The 20,124-nt window shown below is 40.9% G+C and overlaps 1 protein-coding gene and 1 long non-coding RNA gene across 2 annotated transcripts; both read right to left on the bottom strand.

Annotated features, from left to right (window-relative positions):
* Positions 1 to 6,329: 6,329 nt before the first annotated feature.
* On the bottom strand, positions 6,330 to 7,583 carry LOC120104581 (WUSCHEL-related homeobox 4-like). The gene is made up of 3 exons (XM_039115926.1): positions 7,242 to 7,583; positions 6,823 to 7,131; positions 6,330 to 6,706 (listed from the first exon to the last, which is right to left on the bottom strand). The coding sequence occupies exons 1-3, from the start codon at positions 7,578 to 7,580 to the stop codon at positions 6,542 to 6,544; spliced, it is 813 nt and encodes a 270-aa protein (XP_038971854.1). The 5' UTR covers positions 7,581 to 7,583; the 3' UTR covers positions 6,330 to 6,541.
* Positions 7,584 to 12,540: 4,957 nt separating this feature from the next.
* Positions 12,541 to 19,263, bottom strand: LOC120104583. The gene is made up of 3 exons (XR_005506960.1): positions 16,970 to 19,263; positions 16,053 to 16,230; positions 12,541 to 12,964 (listed from the first exon to the last, which is right to left on the bottom strand). It is a non-coding gene; the product is annotated as an uncharacterized LOC120104583 (long non-coding RNA).
* Positions 19,264 to 20,124: the final 861 nt, after the last annotated feature.

Here is a 20,124-nt window from a genome sequence, read left to right as displayed (position 1 = left end):
ATTGTCAGAATATCGTGAACCAGATGATTCCAGACATCTTCCATCAGAATGTAATTACTCTAGTCACCTGTGACCTCGTCTGCAGCCAATTAAATATAGAAGAAGCAGAAGCCATGTTACCCTTTTCATGTCTAATAAAATGCGGTGGTTTCTCCCACCATTTTGCTTAAAAAGAAAGAAAGAAAGAAAGAAAGAAAGAGATAGGAGAAGCAGACAACTATTATGCTTGTTTCTCTTTAAGACACATATGATAAAAATTTGTAAAATTATCATCAATAAGTTAAGCAGTTGAACCAGTGTGGAAGAAATTAATGTTCAGATCAGCTCAACTGATGTCATGGTTGTTCCTCTTTTATCAGTGCATGTCAATGTCTAGACTAGTTCAAAAATAGTGATAAGTCAGTGCTTCAGCCCCAAACAAAAAAGCCTAGAACAATTTGATTCTATCTATGATTTAACCTCTGAACAATTTGACTCTGGTGAACACCTAAGTATATGGCTGGAAACTCTGAGATCATATATACCTGCCTGTTTTGCTGTCAGCTTCACACATTGGTCCACATTGATAGCATGATGCACCCAATTATACTTCATAAATAACTGAAGTCTCCAATCACTGAACATATATGGGATGATATCTTACAATTAAGTTATCTTTGTTGTTAATTATAACAATACAGAAACATGGCTTAAATCCTAAAAAGAGTCCCTAGAAGATAGCATGAAACACAGTTTCCATAACTTCAAATAAGGAATGCTCTAGGTCGCTGATCAAATCTCTTAAAGTGCATACAATCTCACTACCATGCAAATAGAATTCCTAAAACACATTACTTTTGTAAGATAATATGATTACTGATGTTTCATATCCTGCAAAGGCAGTTCACTTGAAGATAAACTCTGCCGCAATGTAAACATCAGTATAAACAAAACCATACCTTCTGTGAACTGGTACTCTTCATGTGCCACATGTTAGCTGGTGATGAGATAATTCTGTGTTGGAACCTTATACCTCCTGCCTTTGTATCCCTTATGAGTGAATCTACTACTGTTGCTTGACCTCTGGATTCTTTCATGATCTAGCTTGGGGTTCGACCGACCTGGATCAAATTACTGAACAACATATGCTTCTCGGAATCTTATATTTTGTATTAATAAAATTTGCCAAGATCTTTTTGTACCACGATTTCGTATTGGTGATTCATACCCTAATTTCGTTTATTATTGTTTTATATTACTTGCAGTTCAATCAGTATTTTAATAGAATGGACAAAAGTTGGATAAATAAGTCGAGATCCAGTGCCGAATATTTGAATGGAGTTCAGAATTTCATTAAATTTGCTTCTGAGAAATCTGAAATGAATGGGAATATTTTTTGTCCATGTCAAAAATGTGTAAATTGTTATGCTATCGCTCCACAAATTGTTGAAGAACATTTGCTATGGAATGGTTTTCTGAAGGGTTATACAGAATGGATATTTCATGGAGAGTCTAAATTGTCATCTTCATCTAACCAACCCTTAGTTATAGAACACACTGCTAGTATTGGATCTAGTAACACAGACAGAAATCCTGTTGTAGAAGATGATATGAGGGGCTTACTCAGAGATGCTCTTGAACATAATATTAGAAATTTAACAGATTTTAGTGGAGAACAAGAAGGAGCTCCAATAGGTGATGAGCATACCGTTACTGAATCTATACATGTTGAGGAACCTATATACTCTGAAGATAACACAACTCAGTATCATAACTTGCTGAAAGATTGTGATAAAGAACTATATCCGGGTTGTAAGAATTTTACGAAGATTTCTTTTATGGTGCATTTATTTCATTTGAAATATTTGAATGGATGGTCTGGAAAGTCTTTTACTATGCTTCTTCAATTATTAAAAGATGCATTTTCAGAAGGTGTAATTTTACCGTCAACTTCTTATGAAGCCAAAAAACTAGTAAAAGACCTGAATCTTGGATATGAGAAGATTCATAGTTGTCCAAATGATTGTATTTTATATCGTGGTGATAATATTAATGAAGATTCGTGCCGAACATGTGGGTCTTCACGATGGAAAAAACAAAATGAAGACGAGCATGATTTGTCGAATGAAGTGGATGCTACACAGTCTAAAAAAATTTCGGCTAAAGTTTTGAGGTATTTTCCTCTCATACCTAGATTGAAAAGGATGTATGCATCATCAAAGACGGCTTTCTTAATGAGATGGCATGATGAAGGACGTACAAGGGATGGAATGTTAAGACATCCAGCGGATAGTTTAGCATGGAAAGCATTTGATGATAGGCATCACGAATTTGCTTCTGATGTTCACAGTGTAAGGCTGGGTTTGGCAACTGATGGATTTAATCCATTTCGAACGATTAGTTCTACATACAGCACTTGGCCAGTTGTTTTGGTTCCATATAATTTGCCACCATGGATGTGTATGAAACAGTCTTCACTCATTCTGTCAATGGTTATTCCTGGTGATAAGAGCCCAGGTAATGATATAGATATTTTTCTGCAGCCTTTAATAGATGAATTGAAAAAGTTATGGCAGGGTGTTGATGCATTTGATGCTTTCACTGGCCGAACATTCAAATTGCGTGCAGCTCTTATCTGGACAATCAATGATTTTCCTGCATATGCTAATGTATCCGGTTGGAGCACTAAGGGGCGTATTGCATGCCCTTCTTGTGGAGATTTAACTCATTCATATTGGTTAAAACATGGAGGAAAATTCTGTTATATGGGTCATCGAAGATGGTTAGAAGCAAATCATCCATTTCGACATCAGAATAATCAGTTTGATGGTACCATAGAGTTGCGATCTGCACCTATTCCACCAACTGGAACTGAAGTTCTTAAACAAACTCATGGCACTAACTATATACCTGGTAAGGCATTCAACAGTTCAAAGAAGCGGGGAAGGGGGGATGTTGGCAGCTCAGTGACACAGGTTTTTGAGGACGCTGACAACTTCGAGAATGATGACAGTATTTATGAACAGGAAAATGACGATGGCACAAACTCGGTATCTACACAGAAGCAGTTATGGAAAAAAAGGAGCATTTTCTTTGAATTACCTTATTGGGAGTATAATCTTCTTCGACATAATCTTGATGTCATGCATATAGAAAAGAATGTTTGTGATAATTTGATTGGAACAATGTTAAATCTTGAAGGAAAGACTAAAGACAACTTGAAAGCGCGTCTTGATTTGAAAGACATGGGCATAAGACAAGAGCTTCATCCGAAAGAACAATCCAATGATAAATATTTGTGATATTTTATACCTCCTGAATGTATACTCGTGAAATATACTTTTTGTTGTAGGTGGATGATAATGGGAGGGAGCCTGGTAGGGTGGAGTTTTATAGGATGACTCACACCCACCGAGATGGAAGCTTTGTCCGGGAGGAGTCAAGAGATATAGTTGTATGTATTCATCTTTGACTTGTGCTGTATTTTTTTTTTTGGTTCTATTATTCGCATACATTAATTTGATTTTTTTTTTGAGAGATATAGGATAGGGCAACAATCTTATTTCAGAGCGCGTCGGGGGGTCATCATCATCCGACGCGAACAATCATATTGAAGCTCAAGTGCTTACTGAATTGATGGGCCCAGAGCGTTATGGTCGAGTGCGGGGTTACGGCATTGGAGTTATCCCCACTCAGTTGTCTTCAGTGGGCATGGTCAGCTAAGAGGTAGATAGATTGAACATGAGGCATGGTCAGCTTGAACTATTTTGCTTTGAGATAAAATTTTTGATATATCAATCTTCAAATCTAATGGTTCAATTTTTTCTTGATGGTCCACCTTTTTCCTAGAAAAAAAATCTGTAAATCCAATTTTGGTAATACAGAAGGATTACATTTTTTTAGGAATTGGTGGATCTTGTGAAAAAGAATGATATACATCTGACAAAACCGAGTCGTGGTGGCTGCTGCATGTTGAGTTGATACTATATGATGGAGCATGGCATTTGATTTGAGTACAGGCTCAAGCATGGCTCTGGAAAGAACAGAGTCTTGTAGAGGTGCGATGAAATGCAGCTCTTGGAAAGTGAATGACCTTTGGACTTAAATGGTAAGCTCTCGGAGAGGGAGCATTTAAACTAGAGCAGTAGGTTGATTGGAGAGCAGTGGAATGGATTCGAGGGGGAGTTAAATAGGCACACATATAAAGTGGAATGTTGAGGATCACATATAAGGCTTAGACAACATGGATTAATTAGTGGGAGGTAGATAGGTTGATTTATCTGGTTGGGTCTAAAATATAATGGCTTAAGCTTTTAAGTTGAATTGGGTTCTAACTTGTATATTAGGACCTTCTCCAGGTTAGAGTCGGATTCCACATTTTGTCATAACACGAGGCATGGTCAGCTCGAACCATTTTAAAGGCTTAAGTTTTTAAGTTGAATTGGGTTCTGACTTGTATATTAAGACTTTCTCCTAGTTAGAGTCAGATTCCACATTTCTTCCAAACACAGGCATGGTCAGCTTGAACCATTTTACCCCCACATGATATTTTTGATATATCAATGTTGAGATCTAATGGTCCGTTTTTTTTCTTGATGGACTTCCTTTTCCCTAGAAAAAAATTCTTGAATCCAATTTTATTAATTCATTGGATCACATATTTTTAGTTAATTCTGCCAGGGTGCATGAAGATGCAAATTCTGTACTGACTCTAGTTCGGAATCAGGTAGATTATGTAGCCTCAGGAAAAAGCTAGATTGCGGGAAAGATCTTGGTAAGTTTCTGATTAATTTCACCTTCACCGTCACACGGTCCCTTGTCTTAAGATGGATCTCAAAAACCGATGTACTAAATGGAGAATATCTCATTCTTATATAAGAAATAACAAAGACCAATAAGACGGAAATGATGAAAGGAGGTAGGATGAAAATCTTTGGGAATAAAAGCAATCCAGATTTCATTAATAGATTTCGGAACCTTCACGGAAAAAGAACTGCACAGCAGGGACGAGGTCCTCCTAAATAATCTCTGCGGCCAGCCATTTTTATGTCCATTGCTGCCTTCATTTGGTGCTGCCGGCAAGAGAGGAATATTCGTCTCTTTCTCAACTGCTGCTTCTCTACTTCTATTATCGCTTTTAAAACTTTACATCACCGCAATGATTGGTCTCTTCTCCGTTATCAGAAGGTACCTGCAGGTTTTGGCAAGGTTTGGAAGATGATCAGAGATATCACTAGGTCCGCTAGCTTCCTCCATCAGTTGCCGTGGTTCTTCGGATGCTTTGGTTCATTCGCTGCTGTTGTTGTCATTGGTGACTCTCTGAAACTTAGCATCTGCTAATTTGGTTTTCTATCATGCCTTGACTGATGTTTTCTTCAGCATCCGCTATGTTCTTCTTCTTCTTCAGATCTCTCTTGTTATTATGTTTCTGCTGCTATTTTTTTCTTTTCATTGTTCTCTGACTTTCTATCCTTCTTTCTGTGCATATTCCTTTAGCTTCTTTTCATCGTTTTTGTCTTGTGGCTAGCGGAGAATTTCGTCCGTAGCCTCCGTTTCTTTAAAAAAAAAAAAGAGAAAAAATATTTTGCAACTTAGAAATGTGTGCTAGGAAAGCATGAAGATACAAAGTAAAAGAGCGTCCCTTCTTTGAATGAGTTCGACGTTGGAGTCGGATGATCATTTTAGCTGACCTTTTTCCCTTATTTAACTTTTTTTTTTTTTCCCGATGCACATCAATAACCGAGCAAAGATAACGCTCAGATGCTGGCAGAAAAGCAGGGAGGAATGAGAGAGGATCATTAGTTACGGAATGTCATGACATGACCCGCGCACTTCCTGCGGTCCCCCTCAGTCGCCGCATTCCCCGTCAGAGCGTGTCAGACAACGCTACGGGCGGCTACCCTGGCTAGGCCTCATCCTTGGTCCGTCTAGGCTTCAAATATTTCAAGACTTGAGAAGAAGAAGAAGAAGAAGAAAGAAAGAAAGAAAAGGAAGAGAGAGGCTTGTCTTGGATGACCCCCTTACACCGATTCCCCATCGTCGGCACGTCCGTAGTTTCAGCGTCCAGCAAGCTGGGAATGGAGGGAGGGTCAACCCGACTCGGCCTTGAGGACACCAACCCGGCCACCATCACGAGAGAGCGAGCGAGCTCAACGCACGACCGGGGCTGCAAGAGGAGAGAAAAAGGGAACGTGGCTGTGACTCGGGTAGGTCTCGGAAAAGAGCGGGGCACCAAGGCACGCATGCTCTCCCCTCGCCCACTTTCGCTGACAAAATTTAAAGAAAGAAAAGAAAAGCAAAGAAAGAAAGAATCCAGACACAAGTACACAACCCATTCCAAAACAACAACAAGAAGAAGAACATCAATATTACTAATTTATCTATAAAAAAAATCTGCAATACATAGGACGAACGAAAGAACTTCGAACCACAAAATAAACTTAGCGACAGGACCAGGAACCAAGGAACATGACACAGAGAGGGGGGCGTGAGTGGTGTGGGAGAAAACAGAGGGAAAGAGGTAGAAGTTAATTAAGAGCCTCCTTTTCATATGGCATATCAGCTACCTCATCTGCTTCCCCTCCGGGTGCAACGGGAATAGCTCCAGGGTGCGGTCACCCCCACCCTCTTCCATGATGTCCCGTCCGACGCCTCCCCAGCTCCGGCATTTACGCTTGCAACTCCCGTCGTAGTACTCCTCCGCTTCTCCTCCTCCTACTCGTCCTCCCTGCGCCACCATCAGCAACACTCACCGGATTAAGTCATCGATCAAAGTTTTATAACTTTAAACATGATGTCGTGAACTAATGCTGATTTCAAAAGTGCATGTATACTTGTTCCTACCCTGGATCCAGTAGACTTTAGAGCTATGATTGGAGGACAAGTGCTGCTGTTGCTGCTGCTGTCATTGTTGCTGCTGCTCTGGGCGAGGAGGACGCTGCGCTTCTGCTTCTGGCGCTCGCGGGCCTTGTGGTTCTGGAACCAGTAGAAGACGTTCTTCCCTTCGATCCGCCCGTACTTGCCGAGCTCGGCCGTGATGCGCTCGATCTGGTGGGCATTCGGTGTCCGCATTCCACTCCGGTACAGCGCCTCTAGCGCCATTATCTGCTCCCGCGTTGGATTCCACCTCGTCCCCCCTGTCTGCGTCTCCACCTGTGGATTTGTTCAGTATTAAAATCAATGATGTAGCTACTCTTATGTATACACTTGGCTAGTTAGTAGCACTGGTATTTGCATGTAGCGCCACCATATTAGAGACATACCTGGCCAGTACATTTGGTCTTGGGGAAGTGGAAGCCCTTGACATCAAGAGAGGCTATTGTTTGAGTAGTAGCGGCGGCGGTGGCAGTGACGGTGGCCGTCAGCTTGGGTGCAAGTGGGAGGAGGCGCTTGAAGCGGATCGTCAAAGAAGAAGTGGTGGTGGTGGTGGAGGAGGAGGAGGAGGAGGAAGGAGAGGAGGGTTCTTGCAGTTGCTGCTCCCAGAACCCTCCAACTGCGCGCTGCTGGACCTTCATGGCTTTCCCTGGACTGCTAAAATGGACGAGAGGACGGTGATGGCAGCGTGCTGGATATTTGTATTTATGTACCGACACATATTCCATCTGTATCGGACGAAATGAGGGTTGGTGGGATTCCGGTGTCAGGGGATAGTCCGCGAACCCAACTGTACAAATTTGTACTCTCATTATTACGTGGTTGTTGCTCATTGGGCAAAGAGACGCCATTTTTATAAAATTTTCCTGATTAACTTAACTTGTTCGACTATCTCACGGTGCCGAGGGCAATGCAACCAGCAATCTATCACCACATGTTTTGTCGTGATGCACGACAATCGCCGGATCTCATGGCCGAGCCATCCGCCGTGCATCATGTTCACGCCCAGCTTTGTGATGTGATGGTTATATCTTGCGCCCATCTCTGCATCCCCTACCGGCTAGCTGGTGACTGCTGCTGTAGCTGGTCAAAATCACGAGTGGAGGATACGTCTAAACTGTTTTTTTTTTTTTTTTTTGGAAGGAGAAAAGAAAAGGTAAAAGAGGACGAACTGAAATGTTTTTGATTGCGAAAGTAGTTTTTCAATTCATGAAGCCGCACCCAAATGGGATGCAGGTAGTGGGGAGACAAATAAAACAGTGTCCCTCGTGAATCCAGTTTTGCAGATGCAAACAGGGAACAGCAAGTGGTTGGTTCTAGCAGTCCGTCAAGCAGATCACAGCTGAATTGTTTTGGCTCATGGTGGACCAAAGCAGCCATGCATGCTCCCGTGGCACAAGGGTAGATAGGAATGATCGATCTAGGCTTCGGGGTGATAAACATCAGCCAGGGAGCAAGAACCACAATGCGACGGCTATTGCAGCGGATTGCAAGTTGGGGTTGGGCAGGAGAGCATGCAAGGCAAGTAGGGGAAGACCAAATGATGAGTCTTGGTTGACTTGGGAAGTGAGCACGGGAAAAAGAAGTGGGGAAGGAGCTGAGGGCACGAAAGATTCCCCCGATGTTGGCCCGTCGAATCGGTCGGTTTTCTCGCTTTCATGATAAGGGCCTCCTTGCTTTTCGGTGGAGATGGAATGAAAAAGATTCCTCCAATCCCCAAAAAGGAAAACAAAAGGGGAAAGGAGAAGCCGAAAGAAAGCGAGGTTTGAAGAGTAAAAGTAACATCCGTGTGTGTCTAGCTTTTGATGGAAGTGAAACAGAATGGTGTTCAAGAACCCCCCCATAGGGCATCCATCCCCACGCATCTTTAAAGGCTTGCGCCACATCCGTCTAGAATATGAAGTGACCCACGACCCCGGTTTGCCTAACCGTTCTCAAAAGACCTATTAGTCCAGCCAACCGAAATTGAAGGGTGATCAAAAGCTAGTGGCTTTCGCATTTGAACGGTCCTGGCCTTTGAGGGACAACGCTAGCCATCAAACCTACAGGCTCCTAACTCGCTCCATCCCTGAGAAGTGGTCCATCCTTTTTGATGAGATACAATTTCTATCTCCGCTTCTTGCTTCCGTAGGCTCCTACTGGCTAACGAATAGAAATTCATCTCGTTGTCCCTAATTGAATAAATAGAGCATCTGCTCCTTTTTCGTTGATATGCAACTTTGAACTTCTCTCAATAGATGGCGCTAGTATAGGAGCCCTCATTCATTATGGATGTTAGAAGGTGTGAATGGTTGAAAAAGCTGTCTTGCATTTATGATCTGAATTAGAATTGGAACCTTGAATTTATGGTCTGACACTATCGGCGTGCTCATCATACTTTCTAGATTGCGGAGATGAATAAAGTAATGCTAGGAATGCAGACGACGACTACACTATTTTTTTTTGTAAAGTTTTGAATTCTAATCAGACTGAAGATTTTTACACAGCTTGCTTTATGCATGATGAATTTTCCTCTGCTTTAAAAAAAAAATTTACAAGAACTGCCCATTTTTTTTATTAACTCAGCAAATCGAAAGTGCTTTCTAAAATTGATCCATCATTAAAATGTTTAGACATTTTTTTCTCCTTCAATCCTAGCCGGGACACTCTCAAATTATGCTTAAATATATGAAGATGAGTGCATATATTTTTTTTGCATGAATATAAATTTTACATGAACGTGAATTTTAATATACATATGAATTTTATATTAGCATGTTGTTGAAATAGAAGAATTAGAGAAGAGAATTGTATTTCTGCTTATCTATTGCAATGTACAGAAGCAGCCTTTAGACTAGGAGGTTTATAAAGTTTAGTAAGGTCGACTAAGTTTGGCACAATCAATCACAAATCAATCAAAGTGAAGTTTGGTAAGGCCAACTAAGTTTGGCACAATCAATTATAGTCCAAATTAATCATATAACTTTTAACATTTCTCCTCAAATTCAAGGTGGTAAAGTGACACCAACTTGAGTTTGGAAACAAAAGATCGCAAGATGCGAGGAGGATGAGCTTTGGTGAAGATGTTCGCAATGAAGATAAATCTCAGAGAGAAAACTGAAGCTCAACAATGTTCGTAGACGAAAGCACCATAAAAGAAGAATAAGAAACATCGAACTGAATGATGAAGCCGGTGGCAGCAACTGAAGCTCAGCGATGTTCGTAGACGAAAGCACCATAAAAGAAGAATAAGAAACATCGAACTGAATGATGAAGCCGGGGGTAGCAAATAAAACTGAAGATTGAGGACTAAGGCGATGCTATGCAGATGTATACCTCCATGATCTAGAGTGAGATCGTGCCTGCCAAATTTACACGTTTAATTTCTGACGGTACGGTTTGACGCACCGCTACTGAGATTTAGAACGAGATTGCACTTGCCAAATTTATCCGTCAAGCTTCTGATGGTACAGTTTGACGCGCTGCTACTGAAATTTGGAACGAGATCGCACCTGCCAAATTTATCCGCCAATTTTCCGACGGTACGGTTTGACGCGCCGCTGCTGAGGTTTGGAACGAGATCGCGCCTGCTAAATTTATCCGTCAAATTTCTAACAGTACGGTTTGACACACCATTGCTGGGATTTGGAATAAGATCGTGCTTGCCAAATTTACCCGCCAAGCTTCTGACGATACGGTTTGACGCGTCGCTGCTAGGGTTTGGAATGAGATCATGCCTGCCAAATTTACCCGCCAAGCTTCCAACGGTATAGTTTGACGCGTCGGTGTTGGAGTTTGGAACGAAATCATGCCTGCCAAATTTACTCGCCAAGCTTTTGATGGTACGGTTTGATGCGTCGCTGTTGGAGTTTGGAACGAGAGGGTCACCGATATGGAGGACCAGGAGCACTGGAAGTGGGTGCTCAAGGAGCTTAATTTCCTCAACAGGAGCACTGGAAGCGGGTGCTCAGGGAGTGTAACTCCCTCATCTTAGGAGGATCGAAAGCAGATGCTCAGATTTCGGCATCATCTTTTGCCTTGGCTGCAGTTTCTAGCTTTTGTTTCTATTTTAAAGATTTATAGCTTCTAGTTTCTAGGTTTCAGCATCATCCAACTCGAGGCTGCTTGATTCCATGTTGAAATAGAAGAATTAGAAAAGAGATTTGTATTTCTGCCTATCCATTGCAGTGTACAGGAGCAACCTTTATATACACTAGGAGGCTGACAAAGTTTAGTAAGGCCGACTAAATTTGGCGCAATCAATCATAAATCAATCAAAGTAAAATTTGGTAAGGCTGACTAAGTTTAGCACAATCAATCACAGTCCTAATCAATCATATGATTTTAACACATGCAATGCATATCAACATATTCATAAGGTTGGGGACAAAAGCACCAAAAGCTATAAAACAGACCCAATAATAATAATAATAATAACAATAACAATAACAATAACAACAACAATAATGACAATAATAATAATAATTTATATTTATAAAATTAAAAAAATAAAGTAGACTATTTCTGAAAAAAATATTTAAAAGTTATTGGGGATTAGCATTTATGATTCCTTGGAACTTCCCCTTCGCCTACTATTTTCCCATGCAAAATTGTCACCAACTACATTAATATTGTTCCTTTTCTGTCTTTCGTGTTCAGTTTTTCTCCTTCCTCGTCAATACAATTTGTGAGCTGAACCTGTTTTCAAATGCTATAAAAGCGTTGAGGCCCTAGCCAGTCTGAAGTAGCATACTCAAACAAGAGCAGATGCTCAAAGGATACTAGAATTGCTCCCTTACTACAGAAGTTCTTGGATCTGCTCTGCAACAAGTATAGCTGTGGTTTAATGTCGACGAAACAAAACTAGATAATGGGAAAGGAGATCTGGACAGTGGGTGCGAAGCCGAAGGAACAATACTGTATCTGGAAATGATTGATAGACAAAAAGGGGATCTGGACAGTGGGTGTGATTGTGTGAGGCCGAAGGGCAGCTAGACAGGGTAATTAAGGCCGTACCTTCTTGCTGTCGGCACCTTGGCTTAATTAAGGGCTCATCATGGAGTCTGTGGGGATTAGAGTCACAAAGGGAACTTGATGAGCCACTTAACGAGGTTACTCGTCTGTCTAAGCAAACTGCATCCTGTAACAAGTCATGCATTTAGAGAGAGAATGCCAAGCAGCTTTGGGGAAAGTCGGAACCGCGGGTAACTTGTGTATCCTTTCTACCCCTGGCGAAAATCCTATTTCTACGTGCACCAAGGGAACATGTTTCCACCATGGCAACCGCTGGTTGCTAAGAGAGATGTAGAAAACCATACCACCGCCCCTGCCTGGGAATATCAGGCGAGCCTTGTGATTTGCCCAGCAAATTATCATGGGACTCAAAACTGATGCCTCTCATCTGGTGCAGTTCGTCATTCGCGATTTATAAGTGACGTACCGGTGTCTCAGAGAAAAAAGAAACAGTTCAACGCAGCACACAAAGTCGCCAGACAGCTCACTTGAAGAGATAGGTTCGCCCTGTCACCGTTCCCAATGACGTTTCGGGTTCTCTAAAGGCTATCCTCTAACGCATCAACGAAGAAATCTGCCAGCCTGTGATACATATATCCCACTGAAGCACAGGCAGTTCATGAGGGCAGATACCCACTGATGCACAGGAATAATCAAGGAGACAAGCAAATAAATAACCTTGTAAAGAGGTCCAAATCTCAGAGAGCCAAGTCATGAAATCTAAGAGGGCATGTCATGAATCCTAGGAACAAAAGAAAGTGAATGAAAGTATAACTAAATTCTGAACCTACATTAGCCAGCAAGTTCTGCCATCCAAAGCCAAACCAAAACCACTCAAAACTATCACTAGTTCAAATTACGACAGTCTCCAAAGCAAATCGAATAATAACGGCATCGCTTCAAGATACAAGGCCATCATTTAGAGACAGTGCAGCCAACTGATCAGTAGGTGCATTGGGCTGCTGCTGCCGCTGAGCAACATTCCTCAGTACCTCCATGGCTTCAGCAACTTTTGAATGCAGGACTCAGTCTGGTCCATCTCCAGAAGCATCCCTGTCACTTTGGCTGCATAATCATGTTCCAGTTGCTCCACAAGGGGGTACAGACCTTCGCCAAGCATCTACAGAGGCAGAACAATTAATCGGTCAATCACTTTGCTAAAGGATATTGGGCATAAACAATCTAGCGAGGCCGCATGCAAGAGGAACTTCAAAGAAAATATTCTGACAGCATATTATTGTTAATATTAAAAAAACATGTTCAATCTATTTAACCACCTCTCTCATATTTATCTTTAACTAACATTATTTCTTCCGGGCTCTATCCCAATAAACACACTTGGATTATCGATTAGTTTCAAATATTCCATTCTTCAAAAGTGAACTTGCATGTCCCAACTTCAGTTTTCAGAACTGCACTTGCATGTCTCACTACACCACTCCTAAATAATAATGTCAGTAACGACAATGGAGAAAATAACTATATGTACTGCATAATTGTAGCACACTTGTGATCGCCTCTCCCAAAATCAAGGTTTTTAAAATTGTTAATCTCAGCCATCTCGGTGTGTGGCCAAAACTGAGCTGAGACTGAGATGACCGAGATCTCAGCTTATGTTGGTTGAGAAGGTTGGGTTCCAATTGGAAACCTCCAAGATATCCAATATTGGAAATTTCAGCAATATTCTTCCGGGATTTCTAGTTGAATCCCAAAAGGATCTCCTTTTCTGAAAAAGTAAATATGCCACTTGAAACTTCATGTGATGCACAACTAGCTATTACAATTATTTGCACCTATTCTTCCATCAGATTTTTTCGGCTAAATGACTACCACATCTGTCTTGCCCCCCCGGGCCTGGAGCCTTGCCCACCTGAATGTGAAGGACGTTTTTCTTTAGGACCTAGGAGGATCTTCTTTCATTTTTCCTCCAAAGTCAAGAGGAAACAAACCATAAATGGAAGGTAAGTTTCTCCGACACAACTCCAATCGGAGAAACTTTCACTTGTAAGGACCTATTGTACCCTCTTCAAATTCTACTAATTCACCTGCCTTTTATTGCATGTTCCTTTCCCATCTAGAGCGGAGATTGCCCGAAGGTACGATTCCGATCCTCGATTCGACGAGTTTGATCAGATTCTACTATCATCCTCCCATGCTCTGTTTTCTTTCCCTCCTCCGTTAGCACCCACTTGTATCCAACATTCATACCAAGGTCGGCGAAACCGGTACTGGGCACCGTACCGATTCTCTAGTGGCACGAGTGGGCGGTGCCGGGCCTGTACCGATGGAGACATGTAGACTGTGGAGAGAGAAAAAGAGAGAAAAGGGGGAGGGAAGGAGGCTGGCGGAGGGTGTGAACGCCGGCGGAGACCAGCCTCGGCCGCGGCCTCCACCGGCCCCAGGCCCTCCCTTCGTTCCCTGCTCGCTCTCTTTCTTTCTCCTTCTCCGGCTCCGGCAACAAGTTTCGTTTCCGTTGCCGGAACCGTACCGGTGAGCCATCGGTACGAACTGCCCGATTCGGAACGGTTCCGCCGACCCTGATTTATACACTTAAGAATGATCAGGTTTGCAAATTCAAGATCCACATTTTTTTAAATCCATAAAGAAAGCACAAAGGAAATCAAAATGGTGAGAATTTCTATAATTTCTAGTTGATATCTGGGATCAAGTACTTGAAACCATTCCCTTAATAAGTTCCATGAAACCACTTCAATTGAATTGGGAATTAATTGTTTCCCATCTTCTCTCTAGAGAAAAACTTGCTTCTGTGGCGCCAATCTACATTTGATGAAGTCTGTAGGAAAGTAGAATAATATTGAGGGAGACGTGGATGTACCTATCATGAATTTCATTCAAGTGCCAAATCTTATCTCAAAGCGATATGGCTTTGTTCCAGTGACAGAGCGAGCAACAACCTTCATGTGAAAAATAAAGTGGTCAAATGACATTAATTATTTGAAGTTCAGGGTTGGAGGCAACATTAAAGAGTAAAGGAAGCAACCTAATCGACTCGCTTGGAATTGGGCAACAAATGAGAAAGAGGCTGTGGAACAGAGTTGTAGAGGCGGATAGAAAGGATGAACTTTATGGTAAAGAAAACAAGAAGTTAGGGCAGCATTTCATATATGGCAACAAAAAGGTTAATAGATCACTCTCTTAAATGGGTGTCTGAGACTATACTGACATATCGTATGTCGTACCGTATCGAACCGGATGGTACCGGACGTACCGTACCGTACTCGTTCAGTACCAGTACTGGTGGTGTATCGACACTTGGTACGTCAAAAAAACTGCGTACCGTACCATACCGACACTATGCTAGTGTGGCACCGGTACGGGGTCCGATACCGAAATGGTGAACCTTGTACTGACATCTAAAATAGATTTTGAAACTTGTTTATTTTATGAAAAAAGTGGAACTGATATCGGTTTAGATCAATAAAAAAGGATTGTAACATTAAAATCAAGGTTTTAAATATCGGTGCGATGACAAGACGCCCCACCATCCCTAGTGTTGGAGCACCATCCCGAGTGTCAAAACAGGACTAGTCAAGAAATTGACATGAACAAAGCAAGACATCCACCGTCCAGAGTGTCAGATCGCAGGGCATTTAGTTCCACAGAAAAACCGGGTTGCTATCCCATGGTATCTAAACTATTGGTCAAAATCCCTATTTTTAAAATCAGATATTGGAAACTCAGTCAATTATGGTGAACCTACTTAAATTTGTGAATGACTAATTAGGAAATCACTGCTGATATACCGATATCATATCAGTCATATATCAGTATATAGCAAAGGAGATAATTAGAGCCAAGATATTGGTTTTATTGTATCAGTGAGTGCCTGATACCAATGCAAACCGATATCTTGGAGGGGATGAAAACCCGGACCACACTAAAAGGAGTGCAACTTCCACAGAAGGATAGCCAATTAGTCATCTTACTAGTAATTAATCAAAAAAACCATACTATCCTACAATGGTGGTCCTAAAGTCTCAGGCATTTATGTGTCAATATAGGATAGAAATCTAGCACATAGTGAAATATTTACATTTGCCTGAAAGAAAGCTAGCGTTGAGTTTTGTAGTTTGTTGACAGGGTTCACAGCCTCTGTATGAGATCACATGCACGTGTCAAAAAGATTGCCTGATGTACCAATAGAGAAGTACATAGCACAGAAGGTACTAATATTGAAAGTGTCATACCATGGTCAGGAGTTGCATTTGCAAGGGCTGAAGCCAATGCTCCAATCGGAATAAGTTGTGTCATGCCAGCATCTCACGCTGGCAATCCTCCCATGTCATAAGGAGAAAGCATTCCACCAGCAGCACCAGGCATGTTGCGCCCAGGAGGGTAGCGGTAAGGGCGTCCCCTTGGAAGCATCTGCAATAAAAACAACAAAACCAGCATAGCAACAATAATTTATTATCTCTATCAGGTATTAACAGATGGCTTCGAAATCATGGCAAGCATGCTTATAACATGAAAAGCAGTTTCTTGTATAAGAAACAAAACAATGAAAAAAATGAAATTATTCTACACTCATAAAAAAATATATCATAATATCTCTGTTGCATGTACCACAACAGCCTTCAAAAAGAGTAATGATGAAAGAAGAATGAGCTATCATGCCTACCAAACTCTCCCAATAACACAGTGCTGTAAAAGCACTGCAAAGCAGGCTTTTACAAAAAAAAGGACAGACTTCTAACTTCATAATAAAAGATGTAGGAATATACATGGATGCTGCCAAGTGCACACCCTCAAGCATTATCGTGATGGCGAACCCTATCAATAGAAAGCACGATGACATGTTCTTCCTAGAATACATATATTCATGAGTGGAACCTTGCCAACTTAATGCAATCAAAATTGTCCACTAAAGCAACCCAATTACCTAAACTGTTACTTAAACATGATCACAACCAACTGCTCGGAACAACATTATCCACCAATCCTTTCAATCCATGAAAGATCTCTGACCCTTGAATTCAGCTGCAAGTCTATCATGCAAGTCTAATGGCATTTAATCATATTTCTACCTACAAATGGTGACGGTGGTGGACGTAATGATTGAGGCAAACGATGCCAAAACATTGATAGGGGAAAAAAGAGACCACACCTGTTGCTGGATTACCGGCATGGGCTGCTGTGCTTGTTGCATGGGCCCTGCTCCAGCATGTCTACTTAGACTTTTCAGTAAAATAATCAAAATAAATGACAAGGTCAAGTCTCAGTAGTTAGTATTAGAAAAACAAATCTAACAAAGGCCAGGCTTCTATTCTTGATCCTAAAACAGAATGACTTATGACTTGATTAGAGTGAAATTGGATCACAGGTAACATCTCTTTTTATCATTCCCCCCCTTTTTTCCCTGCTTACATGAGGTCCAAGGGTAACTTGAGAATCTACAGCATTGTCAATGCTCCACAAATACGCCTAAACTCCCCAGTCCTGGCAAAGGCAGCATTCCTTCGATTCATGAATTGCATAGCAGATATAAACATAAGTATTTCCATGCTTATGCAAATCTGTGTCAAAAGAAAATGCAATTCCATGATGGTAAAAATCTCTCACAGCAACACTAATGCTCCATTTCCTCACAATTTCTTTAACAAGCATATATACCGAGTATCTTCAAAGCATATACATGCCAACAAATTCTTTCATAGAGCCAATATATAAAAGAAGAGACGGAGCAAAAACACACTTAAATGCATTAATAATTAGTAGGTATGTTTATTCTTATAGTTGTCGAAGCACAAATTTTACAATTGTAATGGAAACAAAACTAAAATAAATTCTATGTTTATTCTTTCGGTGTTCTTGTAAATGAACGTTGAGGAAATATACACATCAAACATGCATCCTCGCTTTTGAAAAATAATATTCAATTTCACAATTGTTGTAACATATTTGTTTGATTGTGGACGAACCCATGGACCGAGATAGGAGATCCTTCTCCTGTAAAAGTGCATATTAGCTTAACAAAATTTTGTTTCCATGCACTAAAAGAAGCATAGTTTAGAATTTGATTAGGGTTTCCTTCATAAGTAACATCCTTCACGAAAAGATTCCTGACTACTGATTACTATTTGTATCCCACAAGCAAACCAAGTTTATGATGATTATAGAATACGTTGACAAACTCCTGACATCACATATGCAGTTGAGTCCACAACGAATTAAAGTGGCAGTACCACTACCCTGAAATTTGTCAATCAAGTTATCAAGCTAATGCCAGAGCCTTCCCCTCAAAATCTCACTTTTGTTTCTATGTAACCATCCAGAGCAGACTGACTTAAGACCTCAACTTTAATAAAATAACAGAATTGACATGACGATTTTAACTCAGAGAAAACAAAAAACCTTTATATGCATGTTTTACACCTCTTTACAATTTGTTCATCCCTTTGGATTTCAAGAAGCATATTCTCAAGCCTAACATAAACTTTGAATGCTTCGAAATCTGAAAGCACTGTGAGTACAAAGAAATTAAAGAAATCTATCAACATATGGGTTGCCTATTGAGTTAAATCTCATAATTTTATGATTGCCAGTCAATTGATAATCAACAAACAATAATTAAAATGACATATTACTCCCTAAAATAATGTCAAACATTATTTTTAACATTTTGCTAAGAAATATTATTTTTCTGACTTTTCCGATGCAAAACCTCCAAAATGAGACAAAGATCTCAAACAACGCACCATCCTTTTAGATTAAGCATAACTTACTTTCTTGACTTCAAATATTTTTTCTAATTTAATATTTTAATATTTCTAAGCTATTGTTTTTAGTTTCTGTCAAAACTGTCAAAGTTACGAAAACAAAAAAATATTCAGCCTAGCTAAGACTGAAGGAGCTTTTGATGCTTGCCCTGCAGTATTATTACAAATGCACACAATGATATCTATGATGATGTACATCATGAGTTCATGTTAAGTTGCAAACCCAAGGTTGAAACAAGAAAACAATCACAAAAAGGCAACAAATGATAGAGAAAAAAGAGGAATTTTAACTGAGCCTTTAGTAAGCTAAAATCCCATCACTTACTAATAAGCTAATGTAAACACTTTGCTGAGTTGTTTAAGCCTATAAAATCCATAATTGCACCATAGGCCTGTTTGGTTGCAGATAGTTGAACATGCAACAATCCATGTTAGTACAACGAGCTCAAATCCAATGTTTCAACATAGTTTGGCATCTGGCATGTAGTTACATATTAAAATACATATTTGGGGCCAAATGCACTCTACAGCTAATATCAAGGAAAGCCGTACCGGTCCGTACCGGCCGGTACGGGCCGGTACAAACCGGTCCGGTGCTTGACCGGTACCGGAGAGCGATGAAAACCGGTATATCCGGTTTTCATCTGTGTACCGGCCGGTACGGACCCCGTACCGGTGCGAACCGGCCGGTTCGCACCGGTACGGGTGGTTTTTTTTTTTTTTTTTTTTTTCGAAACCACAGCTTCGCGCTGTGGTTTCAAAAACCACGCGCGGCGCGTGGTCAAAAACCACGCGCGGCGCGTGGTCAAAAACCACGCGCGGCGCGTGGTTTTAAGGGAGAAGTGGCCCGTGGGCCACTTCTTTCAATTTTTTTTTTTTTTTTTTGGGGAACCACAGCGAGGCGCTGTGGTTCCCAAAACCACCGCGGCGCGTGGTTTTAAGAAGGAAGTGGCCAACCGGCCACTTCTTTCAAAGAAAAAAAAAAATAAAAAATTGCTGTGGCCGACAGGCCACAGCTTTCTCCCTTTTTTTAATGGGAAAAGGAGTGGCCTCGGCCACTCCTTCCCATTAAAAACCAAGAAAGTGGCCGACCGGCCACTTCTTTCCGTACCAATTTAACGATATTAAGCTGGGATTTTCTGTTAATCTGGGATTAACAGCACGATCTTAAGCCTCTCGTTCGGTTATAAAAACCGAACGAGGCTCACTTCTTTTCCAAACAATTTGAGGTTGAGTCTTGAGAGGTTCTAGTTAAGGTGCGGAGACGGAAAGATTTGAGAGATAGCGAGGAGGAGGTCCTACCCAAAAAATCCAGCGGAGACTATTTAAGGTGCGGTTTTTTTATCCTATATTATTTTATTAATTTTGTTAATAATTTACTTTAAAAAAATAGTTTATAAATTACTTAAATAATAAGATAATGCAAAAATTTACTTTATTAGCTTAATTTTTTGATAAGTTGTCCTTTTATGATGGAAATGGGTTCTAGTTAAGGTGCGGAGACGGAAAGATTTGAGAGATAGCGAGGAGGAGGTCCTGCCCA

This window comes from Phoenix dactylifera, unplaced genomic scaffold, assembly GCF_009389715.1.
Source record: "Phoenix dactylifera cultivar Barhee BC4 unplaced genomic scaffold, palm_55x_up_171113_PBpolish2nd_filt_p 000046F, whole genome shotgun sequence".
Taxonomy (NCBI): Eukaryota; Viridiplantae; Streptophyta; class Magnoliopsida; order Arecales; family Arecaceae; genus Phoenix; species Phoenix dactylifera.
Note: the sequence above shows the minus strand (reverse complement) of the source record. Positions and strands in the feature narration are given on the sequence as shown.